Here is an 18,936-nt window from a genome sequence, read left to right as displayed (position 1 = left end):
TTCTTCAACCATCCATCTAACCTATTCTTAAAAGTTGACATGGTCTCTGCTTAAATAACTAATTCCAGTAATGCATTTTGTCAGCCACATAATCCACTGCGCAAAAAAACCCTTTTCCTGCTCTGTTCTAAATCTCGTCCATTTACTCTTGTATCTATGCCACTTCGTTCTAGGCCCCTCGGCCACTGGAAACAGTTTTTCTATTTACTATGTCCCATTCTTTCAGAATTTAAACACCTTTATCAAATCAGTCTTATCTCCTCTGTTCTAATGAAAAATGTTTATTTGTATTGTATTGTCTCGTAACTCGACTAAATCTGTGCTGTACCCTCTATTGCCTCAGCATTCTTCCTTCATGTTGAGCTCCAATCTGTAACATCTTTGCACAATTCCCAGAGGCAGCCTGATGAAGACAATATAGACTGTGAGTAATTGCACTTCAGCCTTGGGCATCCATTGTGGAATTCACTTCTGGGGACTCGCGATCACAAACAGCTGCCAGGCACTTGAATAATTTTCTCCAGCAAAGTAAATAAAAACTTGCATCATTCAGTACCAGACTATGTAATACACATGTTTTATTACCCGTTTGTTTTGTCAAGCTGTAAAATATGTTCATTTTAATCAAAGCTCAATCTTAATGACTCGGGTACCAGGAATGCAATTAGAATGAAGGCAGGGACATCACAATCGCAAACCAAATTCCAACTTTATTGACATGACTATAAAAATGTTTTTTTTGCAATTCAGTTGAATGTTTAATTGCTACTTTTAACAAACAAAACCATCACAAGGCTTTGGTCGTTTGTGAATTTCAGGTCAGATAAATCAAGTTAAATTGATAGAAAAGAGTTGTCCTCACACCCACCTGTATTATTCCAACTCCAGGGCTTTTAGAAGTTAGCCTTTTTATGAAGCTTTGCCTGAATGTTTTAATGGTATATAAATTTTCTTCTATTGGGGTTAAATTCTTAGACATTGAAACATTATTATTTAAACAATAAGTAATGCAAAATGTAATAAGTAGTGTATCTCCTGTAGCACGACTTAAAGGACTTGGGACGGGGGAGTACTATCTCTACAAGCACAATGTCTGTGACTTTAAGTGGATTTGGGCATATTGTGGTATTCTGTAACCTCAGTAATGAAGACTTTTTAACCTACTGTCACAGCACCAAATGAGAGGCCTTCTGTTGCGGTCTTGGAACAAGAGGGATGGCATCCAATTCCAGGACTGAGCTTAAAGGCCTTCTGAAAAACACCGATAGCAAGATGGAGGCTGAGGCCTGGAGTCTAGGCTGGCAGGTGAAGATCAAGTGCTGGAGGAAAGAAACTGAAGGCAGTGCTGAAATTGAGGTGAAAGGAAGTGAGAAGATGGCAGCCTAGAGCTGGACACGAGGCGAGCTGCATGGATGAAGTTGGCCATTCAAGCCTGCGAAAAGGTGGCTAGGACTAGTGTAGAGCGGAATGCTGAGAGGGCCCTGGACTTTAGTCCTGGGTATTTTGAAGAAGCAGGGTATTTTGGCAGGAACCTGATTATTTGCTTTGATGTTAGCAGCTGTCCAAAGTCTATGAGCTTTTGCTGAATGGAAAGCACCCGTTCATTGTGGAAGTGTGAGGAAGGAGGGATTCTGATGCTGCGATGCCAGGCACTAACATTGCGAAAGCAGAAAACCCAGTGGGTCGAGATCTGGTGGTGTTGGGGTGGGGTGAAGAGGAGGTCGTTGTGGGTGGAGTCTGCAGGTTGACACTGTGGAGGCCAGAGTGCATCCCAGGGATGAACCTGTGCAAGTGGTGAGTGCTCGGGGCCAGGAGCCCCATAGTGATTGGCTGCAGAGAGGTACAGCAGAGTTGATCCATGATGATGTTCGAATGGATCAATCATAGTTCTAAAATAATGGGTCACATGATTCTCATAAGCCAATCTAGATGGCTAGACTGCAAATTGGACCGAATGAGCTAATCAGATGGATAGCAAAAGCCTGAACTAAATAGAGATTAATAATTTTCCATTTCTAAATCAAACAGAAAACCCGAGGATCACTGGTTAGTCATTTTGAATTTACGATACACAAAAACTGCCAACCTGAAGGGTATATTATTAAATAATTTCTTGCTACAATGCTGTTGCAGGGTGACGTAAGAGGCAATATTGTTAGCAATTTTCCGCACCACAGATTATAATTGCAGTAATGCGATAGACCCACAGGTTCAAATAACTGGTCTCGGATTCTAATCAGGATCATAACTTAAAAATGACAACTTTTTTTAAGAAACAGGTCCTCACCAAAGAACCAATTAGGAAATAGTACTTGAATCGGTGTTTATAAGGGGCAGAGTTGACCTATAGGCAGCTTAACTGCAGCTTTTATATAACGGTCAAATTGAATTCTTGGTAGGTAAGAGCCTGTGAGATGGGTGAAAACCAAATGCAAAAGTTAAGGCTTCTATTAATGATGTATATCATCCTGTTGTTTGTACCTCTGTGTACAGTTGTAGCTGACACATGCATAAGACTGTTCAACCCCTGTATATAGTTGTACCAGATACATGCATGAGACTGTTGGAGTCCCTGTGTTGGCCAGATCACGCATCAGTAGAATCTTTTCTTTCTCTTCCTGTTTGTACAGTGCTGGCCAAACCTCAGCTGCCATGGAAGCTCAGTCCATTCCTTCTGCTTCAAGGTTGAATCCCTCATGAAACTGAATTGCAGCGTCAGTGAATATGCGTAGCATAAATGCTCCTTCAGTGTCTGGCGCAAAGGTACTTGGAATGATTACATAGTGTCCTGGTGCAAGTTTACTACGGAGGTTTATGCTTCTCTGGGCTACATAGGGTCCTGAATCCAAAACCTCTGCATGAAGTGTAAAATGCTCTGCAGTTAGAGCCTTCTCTGGGTCGAAAGACTGTCAGAAAGAGAAAGGAAATAACTTAATTCCGGTTCAGCTTAAGATTTTTTTTTCTTTGTATTGGACACTGCGGACATCACAAAACTCATTATATATCTCGCAAAGTTTTATCACAGACCATCAGAAAGATGTTTTTATTGTTATAAAGTAGAATGAGAAAATCAGGACACTCCTTAGAAGGTTTGGCCAGATTTGATTCTCGGTCTCTGTTGACAGCTCATCAACTGTGATGCCCCTCCACAGCTGAATAGCCTGATGGCCCTCATTGCACAGGCTCAATCATGGTTGAGGAACTATAGGGTGGCTGGCATTGATGGAACAGTAGCCAGCAAGAGTCAATGCCTTCAGTCCCACATTTACCTTCATAATAGTAATCCACTTCAAATAGTTCATTGGAGGTGAAGAATTTTTGGATGTCCTGAGAGGCATTGGGTGCTATATAGGTGGAAGTTCCTTTTTGGGGGGAGGAATTGGAGAGGAAAATATCTTTTAAACTTAATTTATTGTTTTTTTTCCTCGATCAAGTAAGTCACCTGAACAAGGAATTGTTGCTGTAATACGTATTTCAGAACTTCTGTGCAAGCTTTGCATCAGTGTGCCAAGAGAATTGTGTGGGATGGAGAGAGAATTCCATTAAAATATGGGAATTAAGGCACTGCTGAGATTTGAACTCAGGATCTCCTGTTTACTAGACAGGCGCTTTAACCAACTAAGCCACAGCACCAGATCTGAACAAAGGGCTATTGACCTGAATTGTTATCTCTGTTTCTCTCTCCACAGTTGCTGCCTGACCTGAGTATTTCCAGCATTTTCTCTTTTTATTAAGGAATCGCTGCTGACTAGATTTGCTTGCAAAGAAATGTGGCTTCTATAATGTATGCACCTGTGAGTATGTTCACAAGCGTGTAGAGCTGTTGAACAAAAAGAGTTGTAGAGCTGTTGAGTTGGGAGTGGCTTAGCCAGTCATGTGATGTTCACAAGACTCAATAAAATCCCTGCCAGTTGGGTTTGGGGGATCCACAATGAGGCAGGTTAATGTGAGCCTGGTGGATGAACTGGTAATGTGCAGTGTTAAACCTTTGTTAATAAACCAACTAGTTCTTAATAGCAATGTGTTGCTATGAATTCTTAAGCAAAGAACCCATGAAGCAAATACATTACAACCTTCTTGCCAGAAAATTACATAAATTCTCAACTTACTTTGTAGATCTGTATCCCAATAGGATTCATTGACATTCCAAGCTTCCTGTCCATCCTTCGATAGTTCTGAATTAAACATATCAGGACAGAGCATGCCCCATCGTCATGGTCTTCCTCACTGTTTGAAAGAACATCTATGGAGTGACAGACAACACATGCCTAGAAATAGTCTGTTAGCATTTCTGTTCAGTTAACAGAACAGATGTTGTTAGAACGGCTGAGGAAACCATGCACATTTCACAGTAATGAGAAAGCAATTGGGACAACAAGATAAATGGATATTTTTCAGCATAATGAAAAATAAAAGCATTATCGGCAAAGGTACTGTTCAAAGGCACAGTCACATTGAAGGTGGACTGGTTTGTGTTAACATACAGCTTTACTACACTGCAGTGTGGAAGGACATGTTCACACCTGCAGTTTCCTTATAAGAACATAAGAAATAGGAGCAGGAGTAGGCCATTTGGTCTCTCGACCCTGCTCCGCCATTCAGTAAGATCATGGTTGATCTGATCTTGGCCTCAACTCCACTTCCCTGCCCACTCCCCATAACCCTTGACTGCTTTATTGTTCAAAGCTCTCTTATTGTCCCTCATCTACTTCTCTAGTTTCCCCTTTATGGTTCATACTAGTTCCCCACCCCAAGCTCACTGGCTAAGGTCTTCTTCTGTTTGGCTGCTACATGTAGTCAAGATCCAGCAAGGCAAAGCTCTAGCACTGTTTATTGTCATTTCTACCGCCAGCCCCCCCCACCACAACACAATGGATTATTTTTCCTTTTCTTTCTGTTATAATTTAATCTATTTCATCTAAACGTTAATCCTGTCTATCCATTGACTGTTTGAAGATTTTTTCACTTGATTAGAGGAGCTCAAAAGGAGGTGACAGTAATGGAACATCTGGGAGGTACATCTACAACTTCCTTTTATTTGGGGAAATGAGAGGTTTACACAGGAGTTCTTTCTCACCTGTTTCAGTGATAGTGATGGGATACTGAGGGTTGCAGCTATATTTCATCATATTATTTCTGCATCCGCCCGCGTTAATTCCCGTCACCCACCGACACTTCACCTTCTGCAAGTTGCCAGCATCTGTGAAGGGCAGAAAAATGTTAACAACGTCCTTAACAATTAGCTATGTTGATTTTGGGCTCTGATAGCTCAATTGGTTTCCACACGTGGAAGTAACTGTGACATTCTGCCAGATTGTGTGGGGAAGAATTAGCTCGAACATAAGGAAGGTGAGGAAAGGGAATTTCTCCAACACAAAACAGCAGGAAGTGAAGTCATTTTAAAAAGGTGTGAAAAGTACTTAGACGCTTTTTTTCAAAGGCTTGCCAAGAGGATGTTGGTGGTTGGGGGGGGGGGGGCATAGAGGAGGGGCAGTGGCTCTGAGCATTTGTAATATTTAAGTGTATGTGAAAGACCTTGTTCGGGTTTAAGCGTAAGACATAAGCTTACATTTTATCAAATGATGGATAAGCAGAGATTTTTCTTATATTTTATTAATAATTAGGGATGGGCAATAAATGCCGGCCTTGCCAGCGACACCCATATCGCGGAACGAATAAAAAAAATAGTCCTGTAAATTCAGACATAAATATGTGATAAAAGCTTCAAATGTATCTGTATTATTAAATGAGGTTGTACTATTTTATGTTAAGTAATAACTCAATTATCGTTCTCTTTCCTGGACTAAGGTCTCACTTCCACACATGTTCTTACACCACCCCATATACATTGACTCAGTGGGTTACATGTCCAAGCACTGGCCACTGCCACCAGCACATATTGGAAATTCCTGGTACTTTGCTCAGAGTTTTCCAATTGGCATTGGCTGGAGATAAAGTTCCTCATCACTGGTGTGTGCTCATTGTATTTAGGCCCATATGTACACCCAAAAGCAAGGGTATGGAATAACAGCCTTTGCTATTGAGGTATGTTTTAGGCTTGTCATGTGAATGGCTATATACATATAATCAGTGATTTCTATATCTTAGGGAAGCCACCAATTTTGAAAAACTCTGTTACTACAGCAGTTGGTTGATGCTGAGGTATATGGATGTGGCGTGTGGATAAACAAGGCATCAATTACTTTCCCAATTAAGTGGTGCACCAAAGAGCATCTAACTCCTCTGATGTCCCCCGGATTGCATGGAAGGACTATCTGGCATAAAGGTTGAGAGCAGTGGTGACCTCCACTGACAGTAGTAATGCCGTGCTGATAGCTCTCTGCTCTTCCACCATGCCCTGATAGCGGACACATCTTCATGGCTGATGTGCTACCTGAGGTGGCTTCTTTTGTAAGTTGCAAGCCTCTGAAACCTTCTCTTTTCCAGGCTGCTGCCTTCTCCTTCACCTGCTGCACTAAAAGATAGAAACATAGAAACATAGAAAATAGGTGCAGGAGCAGGCCATTCAGCCCTTCTAGCCTGCACCGCCATTCAATGAGTTCATGGCTGAACATGAAACTTCAGTACCCCCTTCCTGCTTTCTCGCCATAACCCTTGATCCCCCGAGTAGTAAGGACTTCATCTAACTCCCTTTTGAATATATTTAGTGAATTGGCCTCAACTACTTTCTGTGGTAGAGAATTCCACAGGTTCACCACTCTCTGGGTGAAGAAGTTTCTCCTCATCTCGGTCCTAAATGGCTTACCCCTTATCCTCAGACTGTGACCCCTGGTTCTGGACTTCCCCAACATTGGGAACATTCTTTCTGCATCTAACCTGTCTAAACCCGTCAGAATTTTAAACGTTTCTATGAGGTCCCCTCTCATTCTTCTGAACTCCAGTGAATACAAGCCCAATTGATCCAATCTTTCTTGATAGGTCAGTCCCGCCATCCCGGGAATCAGTCTGGTGAACCTTCGCTGCACTCCCTCAATAGCAAGAATGTCCTTCCTCAAGTTAGGAGACCAAAACTGTACACAATACTCCAGGTGTGGCCTCACCAAGGCCCTGTACAACTGTAGCAACACCTCCCTGCCCCTGTATTCAAATCCCCTCGCTATGAAGGCCAACATGCCATTTGCTTTCTTAACCGCCTGCTGTACCTGCATGCCAACCTTCAATGACTGATGTACCATGACACCCAGGTCTCGTTGCACCTTCCCTTTTCCTAATCTGTCACCATTCAGATAATAGTCTGTCTCTCTGTTTTTACCACCAAAGTGGATAACCTCACATTTATCCACATTATACTTCATCTGCCATGCATTTGCCCACTCACCTAACCTATCCAAGTCACTCTGCAGCCTAATAGCATCCTCCTCGCAGCTCACACTGCCACCCAACTTAGTATCATCCGCAAATTTGGAGATACTGCATTTAATCCCCTCGTCTAAATCATTAATGTACAATGTAAACAGCTGGGGCCCCAGCACAGAACCTTGCGGCACTCCACTAGTCACTGCCTGCCATTCTGAAAAGTACCCGTTTACTCCTACTCTTTGCTTCCTGTCTGACAACCAGTTCTCAATCCACGTCAGCACACTACCCCCAATCCCATGTGCTTTAACTTTGCACATTAATCTCTTGTGTGGGACCTTGTCGAAAGCCTTCTGAAAGTCCAAATATACCACATCAACTGGTTCTCCTTTGTCCACTTTACTGGAAACATCCTCAAAAAATTCCAGAAGATTTGTCAAGCATGATTTCCCTTTCACAAATCCATGCTGACTTGGACCTATCATGTCACCATTTTCCAGATGCTCTGCTATGACATCCTTAATAATTGATTCCATCATTTTACCCACTACTGAGGTCAGGCTGACCGGTCTATAATTCCCTGTTTTCTCTCTCCCTCCTTTTTTAAAAAGTGGGGTTACATTGGCTACCCTCCACTCCATAGGAACTGATCCAGAGTCAATGGAATGTTGGAAAATGACTGTCAATGCATCCGCTATTTCCAAGGCCACCTCCTTAAGTACTCTAGGATGCAGGCCATCAGGCCCTGGGGATTTATCTGCCTTCAATCCCATCAATTTCCCCAACACAATTTCCCGACTAATAAAGATTTCCCTCAGTTCCTCTTCCTTACTAGACCCTCTGACCCCTTTTATATCCGGAAGGTTGTTTGTATCCTCCTTAGTGAATACCGAACCAAAGTACTTGTTCAATTGATCCGCCATTTCTTTGTTCCCCGTTATGACTTCCCCTGATTCTGACTGCAGGGGACCTACGTTTGTCTTCACCAACCTTTTTCTCTTTACATACCTATAGAAACTTTTGCAATCCGCCTTAATGTTCCCTGCAAGCTTCTTCTCGTACTCCATTTTCCCTGTCCTAATCAAACCCTTTGTCCTCCTCTGCTGAGTTCTAAATTTCTCCCAGTCCCCAGGTTCGCTGCTATTTCTGGCCAATTTGTATGCCACTTCCTTGGCTTTAATACTATCCCTGATTTCCCTAGATAGCCACGGTTGAGCCACCTTCCCCTTTTTATTTTTACGCCAGACAGGAATGTACAATTGTTGTACTTCATCCATGCGGTCTCTAAATGTCTGCCATTGCCCATCCACAGTCAACCCCCTAAGTATCATTCGCCAATCTATCCTAGCCAATTCTCGCCTCATACCTTCAAAGTTACCCTTCTTTAAGTTCTGGACCATGGTCTCTGAATTTACTGTTTCATTCTCCATCCTAATGCAGAATTCCACCATATTATGGTCACTCTTCCCCAAGGGGCCTCGCACAATGAGATTGCTAATTAATCCTCTCTCATTACACAACACCCAGTCCAAGATGGCCTCCCCCCTAGTTGGTTCCTCAACATATTGGTCTAGAAAACCATCCCTTATGCACTCCAGGAAATCCTCCTCCACCGTATTGCTTCCAGTTTGGCTAGCCCAATCTATGTGCATATTAAAGTCACCCATTATAACTGCTACACCTTTATTGCATGCACCCCTAATTTCCTGTTTGATGCCCTCCCCAACATCCCTATTACTGTTTGGAGGTCTGTACACAACTCCTACTAACGTTTTTTGCCCTTTGGTGTTCTGCAGCTCTACCCATATAGATTCCACATCATCCAAGCTAATGTCTTTCCTAACTATTGCATTAATCTCCTCTTTAACCAGCAATGCTACCCCACCTCCTTTTCCTTTTATTCTATCCTTCCTGAATGTTGAATACCCCTGAATGTTGAGTTCCCAGCCCTGATCATCCTGGAGCCACGTCTCCGTAATCCCAATCACATCATATTTGTTAACATCTATTTGCACAATTAATTCATCCACCTTATTGCGGATACTCCTTGCATTAAGACACAAAGCCTTCAGGCTTGTTTTATTAACACCCTTTGTCCTTTTAGAATTTTGCTGTACAGTGGCCCTTTTTGTTCTTTGCCTTGGGTTTCTCTGCCCTACACTTTTCCTCATCTCCTTTCTGTCTTTTGCTTTTGGCTCCTTTTTGTTTCCCTCTGTCTCCCTGCATTGGTTCCCATCCCCCTGCCATATTAGTTTAAATCCTCCCCAACAGCACTAGCAAACACTCCCCCGAGGACATTGGTTCCAGTCCTGCCCAGGTGCAGACCGTCCGGTTTGTACTGGTCCCACCTCCCCCAGAACCGGTCCCAATGCCCCAGGAATTTGAATCCCTCCCTGCTGCACCACTGCTCAAGCCACGTATTCATCTGCGCTATCCTGCGATTCCTACTCTGACTATCACGTGGCACTGGTAGCAATCCCGAGATTACTACTTTTGAGGTCCTACTTTTTAATTTAGCTCCTAGCTCCTTAAATTCGTTTCGTAGGACCTCATCCCTTTTTTTGCCTATGTCGTTGGTACCAATGTGCACCACGACAACTGGCTGTTCTCCCTCCCATTTCAGAATGTCCTGCACCCGCTCCGAGACATCCTTGACCCTTGCACCAGGGAGGCAACATACCATCCTGGAGTCTCGGTTGCGGCCGCAGAAACGCCTATCTATTCCCCTCACAATTGAATCCCCTATCACTATCGCTCTCCCACTCTTTTTCTTGCCCTCCTGTGCAGCAGAGCCAGCCACGGTGCCATGAACTTGGCTGCTGCTGCCCTCCCCTGATGAGTCATTCCCCTCAACAGTACCCAAAGCGGTGTATCTGTTTTGCAGGGGGATGACCGCAGGGGACCCCTGCACTACCTTCCTTGCTCTACTCTTCCTGCTGGTCTTCCATTCCCTATCTGGCTGTGGACCCTTTCCCTGCGGTAAGACCAACTCACTACACGTGATACTCACGTCATTCTCAGCATCGTGGATGCTCCAGAGTGAATCCACCTTCAGCTCCAATTCCGTAACGCGGACCGTCAGGAGCTGGAGGCGGATACACTTCCCGCACACATAGTCGTCAGGGACACCGGAAGCGTCCCTGAGTTCCCACATGGTACAGGAGGAGCATAACACCCGACCGAGCTCTCCTGCCATGTCTTAACCCTTAGATACACTTAAACTGGTAATAACAATGTTAAAAGTTACTGACTAATATAAGAAGAAAAAGAAAAACTACTCACCAATCACCAGCCAATCACTTACCGCCTAGGCTGTGACGTCACCTTTGTTTTTTTTGCCTTCTCCCTGTAGCTGCACCGGTACGCCTCTCGCCGACCCCGGACTCGCGCTGCTCCGAGCTCCCGCTGGCCTTTATAGGCCTCTCGCCGACCCCGGACTCGCGCTGCTCCGAGCTCCCGCCTCCTCGACTGACTGCTCCGAGCTCCCGCTGGCCTTTATAGGCCTCTCGCCGACCCCGGACTCGCGCTGCTCCGAGCTCCCGCCTCCTCGACTGACTGCTCCGAGCTCCCGCTGGCCTTTATAGGCCTCTCGCCGACCCCGGACTCGCGCTGCTCCGAGCTCCCGCCTCCTCGACTGACTGCTCCGAGCTCCCGCTGGCCTTTATAGGCCTCTCGCCGACCCCGGACTCGCGCTGCTCCGAGCTCCCGCCTCCTCGACTGACTGCTCCGAGCTCCCGCTGGCCTTTATAGGCCTCTCGCCGACCCCGGACTCGCGCTGCTCCGAGCTCCCGCCTCCTCGACTGACTGCTCCGAGCTCCCGCTGGCCTTTATAGGCCTCTCGCCGACCCCGGACTCGCGCTGCTCCGAGCTCCCGCCTCCTCGACTGACTGCTCCGAGCTCCCGCTGGCCTTTATAGGCCTCTCGCCGACCCCGGACTCGCGCTGCTCCGAGCTCCCGCCTCCTCGACTGACTGCTCCGAGCTCCCGCTGGCCTTTATAGGCCTCTCGCCGACCCCGGACTCGCGCTGCTCCGAGCTCCCGCCTCCTCGACTGACTGCTCCGAGCTCCCGCTGGCCTTTATAGGCCTCTCGCCGACCCCGGACTCGCGCTGCTCCGAGCTCCCGCCTCCTCTGGTCACTCTACTGATTATGTGAAGCAAGAAACGCTTCTGAACTATTCACTTCTCTCAGTATTGTGGTGATTCAACGAATGTCTGGTCTGGCTTCGAGCTCACTACTCAATTTTTGTTTGTACGCCCACCCACCACCCCTCCTTCACTCCTCATCTCAATGACTTTCTCATAATTGGTCTTAAGAGGCAAAAAGCTGACTTTTATTTTCTTTCCTTAACTTATTTTTAAATATGAGGACCAGTTCCCTCACCCACAGAACGTGAGTAACTTCCATTAATAGATTTATTAAAATTCCTGTCGTTACCTGCACCTCCGTCACCATCAAAGTCAGGCCCCAGAGTCAAAACTGTGACATTTGCAAATTTTTCACAGAAGTCATCGAACTTCATCCTATGAAATAAGACCGTGTTATGACAGTGCTGACTGGACAATTTACCAGCAGTATAAACAGCAAAAGAACAATTATTAAATAATGTGAAATTGATGGGCTGAAATGTCCTACCAGAATTCACCATCATCCTTCTTGGTAAATCCAAATGACTCCCTGGTCCAGATCGGGATTTGATTCCATAGTGGAGAACTTGCAGAAAGAAGGAATATCATGTAAATATACACTCCTGAAGCAGTCATATTTTTTTCTTTCAGAGGGGTAGTCATTCAGAATTTCAAGCTTACAGAATTTTCAACACAAACACGACAATTCAGAGATGTCAAAAATGGGGATCCTTGAGAAAAAGTGCCATAATTTTCACACGAGGATATTTTTCTCCCTGTGGAGTGGATATTTTACTCAGACTTATCAAGGTATGGGATGCGCGGCCTGGAGAATGAAATGTCTTTTGAACATTTGTACCCAGTATAAACATCAAGCTCTCACAGCATGAGTGGAGGATGACTCGAATGCAACATAAAAGCTCACTCTCTCTCCCCTCTAGGATTGATTAGCTGTGGCAGCAACAGTTTTTAAAATTCATTCATGGGTGTCATTGGCAAGGCCAGCATTTATTACCCATCCTTAACTGCCCTTGAGAAGATGGTGGTGTGCCGCCTTCTTGAGCCGCTGCAGTCTGTGTGGTGCTTTTTGTAGCAGTTTGTTACAACTGAGTGGCAGGCATGCCAGAGGGCAGTTAAGAGTCACATATTGGCCAGACCGGGTAAGGACAGCAGATTTCCTTCCCTAAAGGACATTAGTGAACCAGATGGGTCTTTACAACAATCTTGATAGTTTCATGGTCACAGTTGAACTCAATTATCTGGATCATTAGTCTCAGCCTCTAGATTACTGGTCCAGTAACTTAGCCACTATGTGACCAGTTGCTGGTGTTATTCTATTGAAACCTTTGAAGGACATAATGGAAATAATTCCAGGGCAAGTCCAGGAACTGCCTGAGATATGCCCACTCTGAAATGATAGTATGGGTGAAAGATTTGCTCTTTCTTTTTCTCTCCCCTCCCCCTAATTATTGTAACATTCAGCTAAGACACGGGTGTGATTTGACTCATCAAGCATATTTAATTAATATCTTAATGCATCACAAAATCCTGGTGACCTACTTCCCCAAGTGTAGACTGGACAAGCAAGTCCGCTCTCTCTCCCACAACACGCTGCAACCTCCAACCTCAGAAGGCAACCCCTACTGCACTAGTGCAACACAAAGCTTTCCGCACCCAGAATTCGCACTGTTTGGAATATAATTTCTCTCAATTACAGGATCCAGGTAATGAATGATGTATCCTATTTATAAACTCTGGGCCCAGCCAGATGGACTAAAATTATCATTTCCAGGCATGTATGTTCCTAAATGTTAAAACTGCCCAACAGAATCGGCCAGGTTGGGCTTGCAAGAATAAGGGGGAAAAGATCATGTTATCACTTCCCTTCAAGGCAGCATCTGACAAAGTGTTAAAAGCTTGGAGTTGATATTTAAAATGAGCTTTTTCCTATTTTAATTATCAATAATAAGAATTATCAGCAGATTCCTATTTAAAATGCAGTGAAATCCTACACTTAAAAAATTTAATAATATCAAAGTCAAATAGCAGGGAGACTAAAACTTGGCATGCTGCCAATCCAAACCTCCTGAACCTCCTCCCACAAGCCCATACGCTAATCTCCCCATGCAGGTGCTAACAGGTGGCTGAGAATATCAACTGGGGATCAGCTTTGTATTTACCATCTGGCTAAACAAATGCATCGGTGCAAACAAAGGACATTGTCTACACTTGGAACCAGGAATTAGAACAGTTTAAGATGACACCTTAAGCCAGCCCACGCTCGACCCTCTCCAGGATCAGCTTCCCACCCCTTGGGTAATGTTTCCTGAGGTGGTGCATATTCTTCTCTTCTTCTTAGGCAGTCCCCCGGAGTGGAGGATGACTTGTTTCCACAATAAGATGAGTTCTAAGGTGACTGGTGAGGCCAATGGGCGATCTACAGTCTCCATCACAGGTAAGGGGCAGATGGTGGTTAGAGGGACGGGTGGGTGGGGTGCTTGATTTGTCGTACGCTCCTTCCACTTTTTGTGCTTGGTTTCCACGTGTTCCTGGCGAAGAGACTCGAAGTGTTCGACGCCTTCTCGGATGCTCCTCCTCCACTTTGAGCGGTCTTAGGCCAAGGATTCCCAAGAGTTGGTGGGGATGTTGCATTTTTTCAAGGAGGCTTTGAGGGTGTCCTTGAAGCATTTTCTCTGCCCTCCTGAGGTTCGCCTGCTATGACGTAGCTCAGAGTAGAGTGCCTGTTTCGGGAGTCTAGCATATGGCATGCGGACAATGTGGCCCGCTCACCGGAGCTGATCGAGCGCGGGCAATGCTTCGATGCAGGTGATGTTGGCCTGAGAGAGAACGTGACGTTGGTGCACCTATCCTGCCAATGGATTTTCAGGATTTTGCAGAGGCAGTGTTGGTGGTACTTCTCCAGTGTTTTGAGGTGCCTACTGTACATGGTGCATATTATCTGCTAGTACTATTGCACTTAATACCTTGTGAGTAGTTTGCCCACATTCAGATTTCTATTTATTTGTCCTTCAGCCTGGCAACAAGGCAGAGACCGTCAACTTGCAGTGTTCCCAAAAAGAGGAAGAAACAGGCGATAACAATCGAGGTCCCGGGTAAGTGCATATTTCAGAGTGGCAATACCCCTCTGCACTGAGGGTGACTGGAGACAAGCAGGAAAAATAATTCTGGGTAAAACTGGAAGTGAAACATTATAAAAATTAGGATTTGGTATTTTCTTCGAAGTGCATCATGAACACAGCCCATGTATTCCATAGTACAGGCAACCATCATTTTTATGTGTGATATTTTAAGTCATGGCAAAGAGATCTGTTACTGAAACAGTTCAACCTGTAGGGAGTTTCTATAATATTCAAAATTCACACGTCTTTTTTTTGTTAAAAAGGTCATTTCCTGGCCTTTTTTTTGTTTGATATTAAAGTTTTTTTTAATCTCCACAGGGGACGAGCACTGAAGCAGCATTGAGACTTGTCCCTAATTATTGGCACTGGTATTTCAGGCAGTGTGCACTTAATCATAGGGCTCAGTGGTAGAGCTGCCTGCTCTCCCTTGCTGTTGCACTGAGAGCAGCAATGTTTTAAACAACCATTGCCCACTCTGTTTTTTGTGACTTTTTTTAAGGTGAGCTGGATGCCGTTTACAAAAGCTTTGTTGAGACATATGAATTAAAGTAATAATACGAGCGCCAGTTTTACAAGTCCCCGCTGCTCGTAAAATTACAAAATCGAGGAAATCATTTGATAGAAATCATACTTTAACAGTGCTGCACTGAGTTCCAAGGTCCTAATCAGCAATTCTCGGCAAGATTACTTTAAAGAATCCCTCAACTCTCATTCTGGTTCCATGATCATCAGTGTCACCTCAGTCACAAGTGCCCAATGGAAAGTTGACAATCCAATCAGACACGGGGAAAGGGCTGAAAGGTATGGCCAGCCCTAATCACCAACACAGAAGGTTGATATACAGGCTCTGGAATGGTCTGGGAAGAGCCACAAGACTGAGGTAGGATCAAAGTCTGGAGAATCTTGGGCCCCGAAATTGCCCTCCGACCGAAATGGGGCGCACACACCCACCCCGTTTTGAGTGCTTTTAATGCCGCAGTGGTTGAGGTGGCCTCTTGAGCGAAATTCCGCTCTTTGTTTTTTTTTCCAGGCAGACTGGAAGTCGCTCATAATGGGGACGGAAGTGGGCCGGTAAATACATAAGAGTGGCGGAAGTTGGGGGCGGTGCAGAGTGACCACCGCGATGATGTCATCACGGCACTGCATCAGCACGGCTCTCCCCTTCACTTAAAGGAGAAAGCCTGCGCCATGTTTAATCTTCAGTCCACTGGGCCACCAGGGAGGGTTTCGGCTGGACCAGCAGCCTGGCATCCAAGAGGGGGGTGTCAGGCTGCCTGTTGGCGGCCCGGACGAACCTGGGGGTATAATTGTGGGCCCGACATGGCAGTCAGCCGACAAAAAAAAAAACATGGCAGCAACAGCAGTGTGTCCTCCCCTTTAATGTGAGCTGTGCCACCATTACAGAAGGCCTCAGCCTCACTGCAGTGCCGCTTGTTTCGGCACCGCCGCGGTGTAATTTCACCATCAATGGCAAACATTGGTAGTGCGCACGGTGATGACGCACTTAGCACGGAGCGACAGCAGTGGAGCAGTAGGTGGGAGAGCGGGTCACCGCCGGGATAGCGTAGGAGTGAAATTTCGATAATGCCGGCCATTACACGAAAAGTCGGCGGCCATTGCACTCCACAGCATGGCCACTGCTTTCCAGTGTTAAGAGGCCTTACGGAAAGGGGCAATTTTGGGGCCTTGGGTTCTTTATCCTTGCAGGGATGCAACACAGAGGGAGCTTTATGTAGAGAGAGATATAATAAGCAGGTTAGAAAAGATAATTCCCCAAGACTACTTCAAACCAACCTTTACAATGGGAGGGCACAAGTTCAAACTAGCAAAAGGCAAATTTAGGAGTGTAATAAAGTTCTTTATCACACAAAATTACATAAATCCATTGAATGGATAGTGGAGTGATGAAGGCAAAAATGTTGGAGGCCATGATAGGGGCCCTGTAGGATCACGTGATTGAGTGGAGTTGGTGGATGAGCTAAGAAGTGTCGAATGGTCTTCCTGATCTATATCTAATTTGTGATTTTTTTTTTAAACTATTCTCCAAACTCCAACTCCATAGAAAGAAAAAAAATAATTCAATGAGGATGACATAGGAAGTAGAGCCCGTTTGGCAGATATGTGTGTACCAGAATGCCCTTTGGGAATCACCTCCGCTCCAAAAATGTTCCAACATATAACATTGCACGTTAGATGACAGTGAAGGAGCAGATATTATTGTACATGATATCCTGATTTAGGGAGAGAATAAAGAGAAACATGACTAAAGATTGCAAAAAAAATCTTACAATGATTAAGGGGGCAGGCTGTGAAGCTGAATGTGAACAAATGCAATTTAAAGTAGGAAAAGTCAGTGTGATAGGATGCATGCTCACAGCAGGGGAGCTCAAAGCTGATGGAAATAATTTGGGAGCAAGCAAACAGACAAAAATACCAGCAACAAAACAAGCTGGCGAATGAGTTCGGCAGATTCCTGCCAACGCTGTCAGAAAGCTACTGGATAACGATATAGGGGATAGAAGTTCCACCGAGGTTCTCCCAATCTCCCACAGTAACTTTGGTTGAAGAAAACGATTAAACGTCATTTCTTTGGAGGCTTTCTCCAACGCTACAGCAGGAGATCAAGCATGTCATCGGATTGATGGACACGAGAGCGCTATTTTGAAGAAAAGCAGAGAAGTTCTCCCCAGTGCCCTGGCCAATACTTATCTCTCAATCAACACCTAAAAACAGATTCTCTTGTCATTATCATATTGTTGTTTGCGGGACATTGCTGTGTGCAACTTTGGCTGTCACGTTTCCGACATTACACTCAGGAGGTTATGTTTGAACTACATAAAACACTAGTTAGACCACAGCTAGAGTACTGCATGCAGTTCTGGTCACCACATTACAGGAAGGATGTGATTGCACTAGAGAGGATAGGGAGGAGATTTACGAGGATGTTGCCAGGACTGGAGAATTTTAGCTACGAGGAAAGATTGGATAGGCTGGGGTTGTTTTATTTGGAACAGAGGAGGCTCAAGGGAGACTTGATTGATGTGTATAAAATTATGAGGGGCCTTAATAGAGTGGACAGCAAGGATCTATTTCCCTCAGCAGGGAGGTCAATTAGCAGGAGGCATAGATTTAAAGTAATTGAAAGAAGGATTAGAGGGGAGTTGAGGAGAAATGTTTTCACCCAGAGCATGGTGAGGGTCTGGAACTCACAGCCTGAAAGGATGGTGGAGGCAGAAACAATCAGCACATTTTAAAAAAGTACTTGGACATGCACTCAAAGTGCTGCAACCTACAGAGCTCCGGACCAAGAGCTAGAAAGTGGGGTTAGGCTGGATAGCTCTGTTTCGGCCAGCACAGACACGGTGGGCTGAATGGCCTCCCTCTGTGCTGTAAATATCTGCGATTCTATGATTACAGCAGTGACAACACTTTAAAAAAGTACTTCATTGTCTGTAAAGTGCCTTATTGCATTCTGAGATTGTGAAAAACACTACATAAATGCAATTTTTTTTCCTTTTAACTGCAATGCTAAATTCAAAAACCCCAGTGCTGAAATACTATGACGTGACCAAGCCTGTGAGAATTTGTGTTGCTGTGTCCAGTTCAGGAATGGGCACTGTATTATTACAAGAGGAACAACCGATCATTTATACCTTACGAGCATTTACATGACCACAATGCAGGTAGAGAAGTAGAGAAAGACCTTGCAGCTGTAGTATTCAGGTACAAAATGTCCTACCAATGTGTACACAAGAGCATTGGTAGCTAATAAGTGATCATAAACCTCGAGACAATTCACAAAAGCTCCCTTCGACTCCACCAAGACAACACAGCATGTTACTTTAGTAGTAAAAGCACGGATTAGAGATAGTGAACCAGAAAGAAGATACCGGACCAGAATTTGAAAGGCACTTCATCCATTTGACTTCTCAGAGCTCAGTTCCCAGGTACAATACAAACAGAAAAGGGAATGGGGTTAGATCTCCTTTCCATGGCCCAGGAATTCCCAGGGACTTTCGAGGCCAGGAAGGCATTCAGATGAGGTGGGAGGAGCTGTGTTAATGACCTGAATCTAGAAATACTGGGCCATACTTTACTTGCACAATAATATCATTATTCCCCCAGATACAATTTAGTGTGTATTTCAATGTTGTGTTCACTTCAAAAATAGTTTCTTGCGAATAGGGAGATGTGTTACTGGGCGGAGCTTTCAACTGGGCGGAGCAGATCGGCTGCCTGTTATACACCCAGCCCGATCTTACCATTGTTTCAGGGGAATCAAGCGGGCTTTATAAGGTATGGCTGATCCACCACCGCCGGTTTATGCCCTGGTTGACATTAAGGTGTATACAGC

At 44.9% G+C, this 18,936-nt stretch overlaps 2 protein-coding genes and 1 non-coding gene across 9 annotated transcripts in view; 1 reads left to right on the top strand and 2 right to left on the bottom strand.

Moving 5' to 3' along the window:
• Positions 1-609: 609 nt before the first annotated feature.
• Positions 610-10,903, bottom strand: LOC139226407 (calpain-2 catalytic subunit-like). 4 transcript variants are annotated; one of them, XM_070857159.1, is made up of 5 exons: positions 10,622-10,903; positions 6,204-6,475; positions 5,078-5,200; positions 4,110-4,243; positions 610-2,906 (listed from the first exon to the last, which is right to left on the bottom strand). In XM_070857159.1, exons 2-5 carry the CDS (start codon positions 6,232-6,234, stop codon positions 2,661-2,663), a joined length of 534 nt encoding a protein of 177 aa, XP_070713260.1. In that variant the 5' UTR covers positions 6,235-6,475; positions 10,622-10,903; the 3' UTR covers positions 610-2,660. The 4 variants fall into 4 exon arrangements, with proteins under 4 accessions (XP_070713260.1, XP_070713261.1, XP_070713258.1 ...); XM_070857160.1 differs by lacking the exon at positions 6,204-6,475; XM_070857157.1 differs by lacking the exon at positions 10,622-10,903 and having other exon boundaries at positions 6,395-6,669.
• Positions 2,684-18,936, top strand: part of LOC139226408 (uncharacterized) — a 28,679-nt gene continuing 12,426 nt past the window's right edge. The window contains exons 1-3 of one of the 4 annotated variants that reach the window (XM_070857162.1): positions 2,684-2,763; positions 12,094-12,252; positions 14,476-14,555. The gene's annotated coding sequence lies outside the window, so the exon portion shown is untranslated. Of the gene's footprint in view, positions 2,764-11,286; positions 11,708-12,093; positions 12,253-13,716; positions 13,898-14,475; positions 14,556-18,936 lie in introns of those variants that run through there. The other 3 variants (XM_070857161.1, XM_070857163.1, XM_070857164.1) reach the window with 3 other exon arrangements.
• On the bottom strand, positions 3,560-3,633 carry trnat-agu (transfer RNA threonine (anticodon AGU)). The gene has a single exon. It is a non-coding gene; the product is annotated as a tRNA-Thr (tRNA).

Source organism: Pristiophorus japonicus, chromosome 16 (assembly GCF_044704955.1).
Source record: "Pristiophorus japonicus isolate sPriJap1 chromosome 16, sPriJap1.hap1, whole genome shotgun sequence".
NCBI lineage: Eukaryota > Metazoa > Chordata > Chondrichthyes > Pristiophoridae > Pristiophorus > Pristiophorus japonicus.
Note: the sequence above shows the minus strand (reverse complement) of the source record. Positions and strands in the feature narration are given on the sequence as shown.

Excerpts from the sequence above, each read along its gene's own strand:
- LOC139226407 (XM_070857157.1), bottom strand. The coding sequence starts at position 6,575 with ATGTTCAGCCATGAACTCATTGAATGGCGGTGCAGGCTAGAAGGGCTG. Across the intron at positions 5,201-6,394 it reads TACAAAAGAAGCCACCTCAG|ATGCTGGCAACTTGCAGAAG; the intron begins GTAGCACATCAG and ends TGCCCTTCACAG. Across the intron at positions 4,244-5,077 it reads CATCACTATCACTGAAACAG|ATGTTCTTTCAAACAGTGAG; the intron begins GTGAGAAAGAAC and ends GTCACTCCATAG.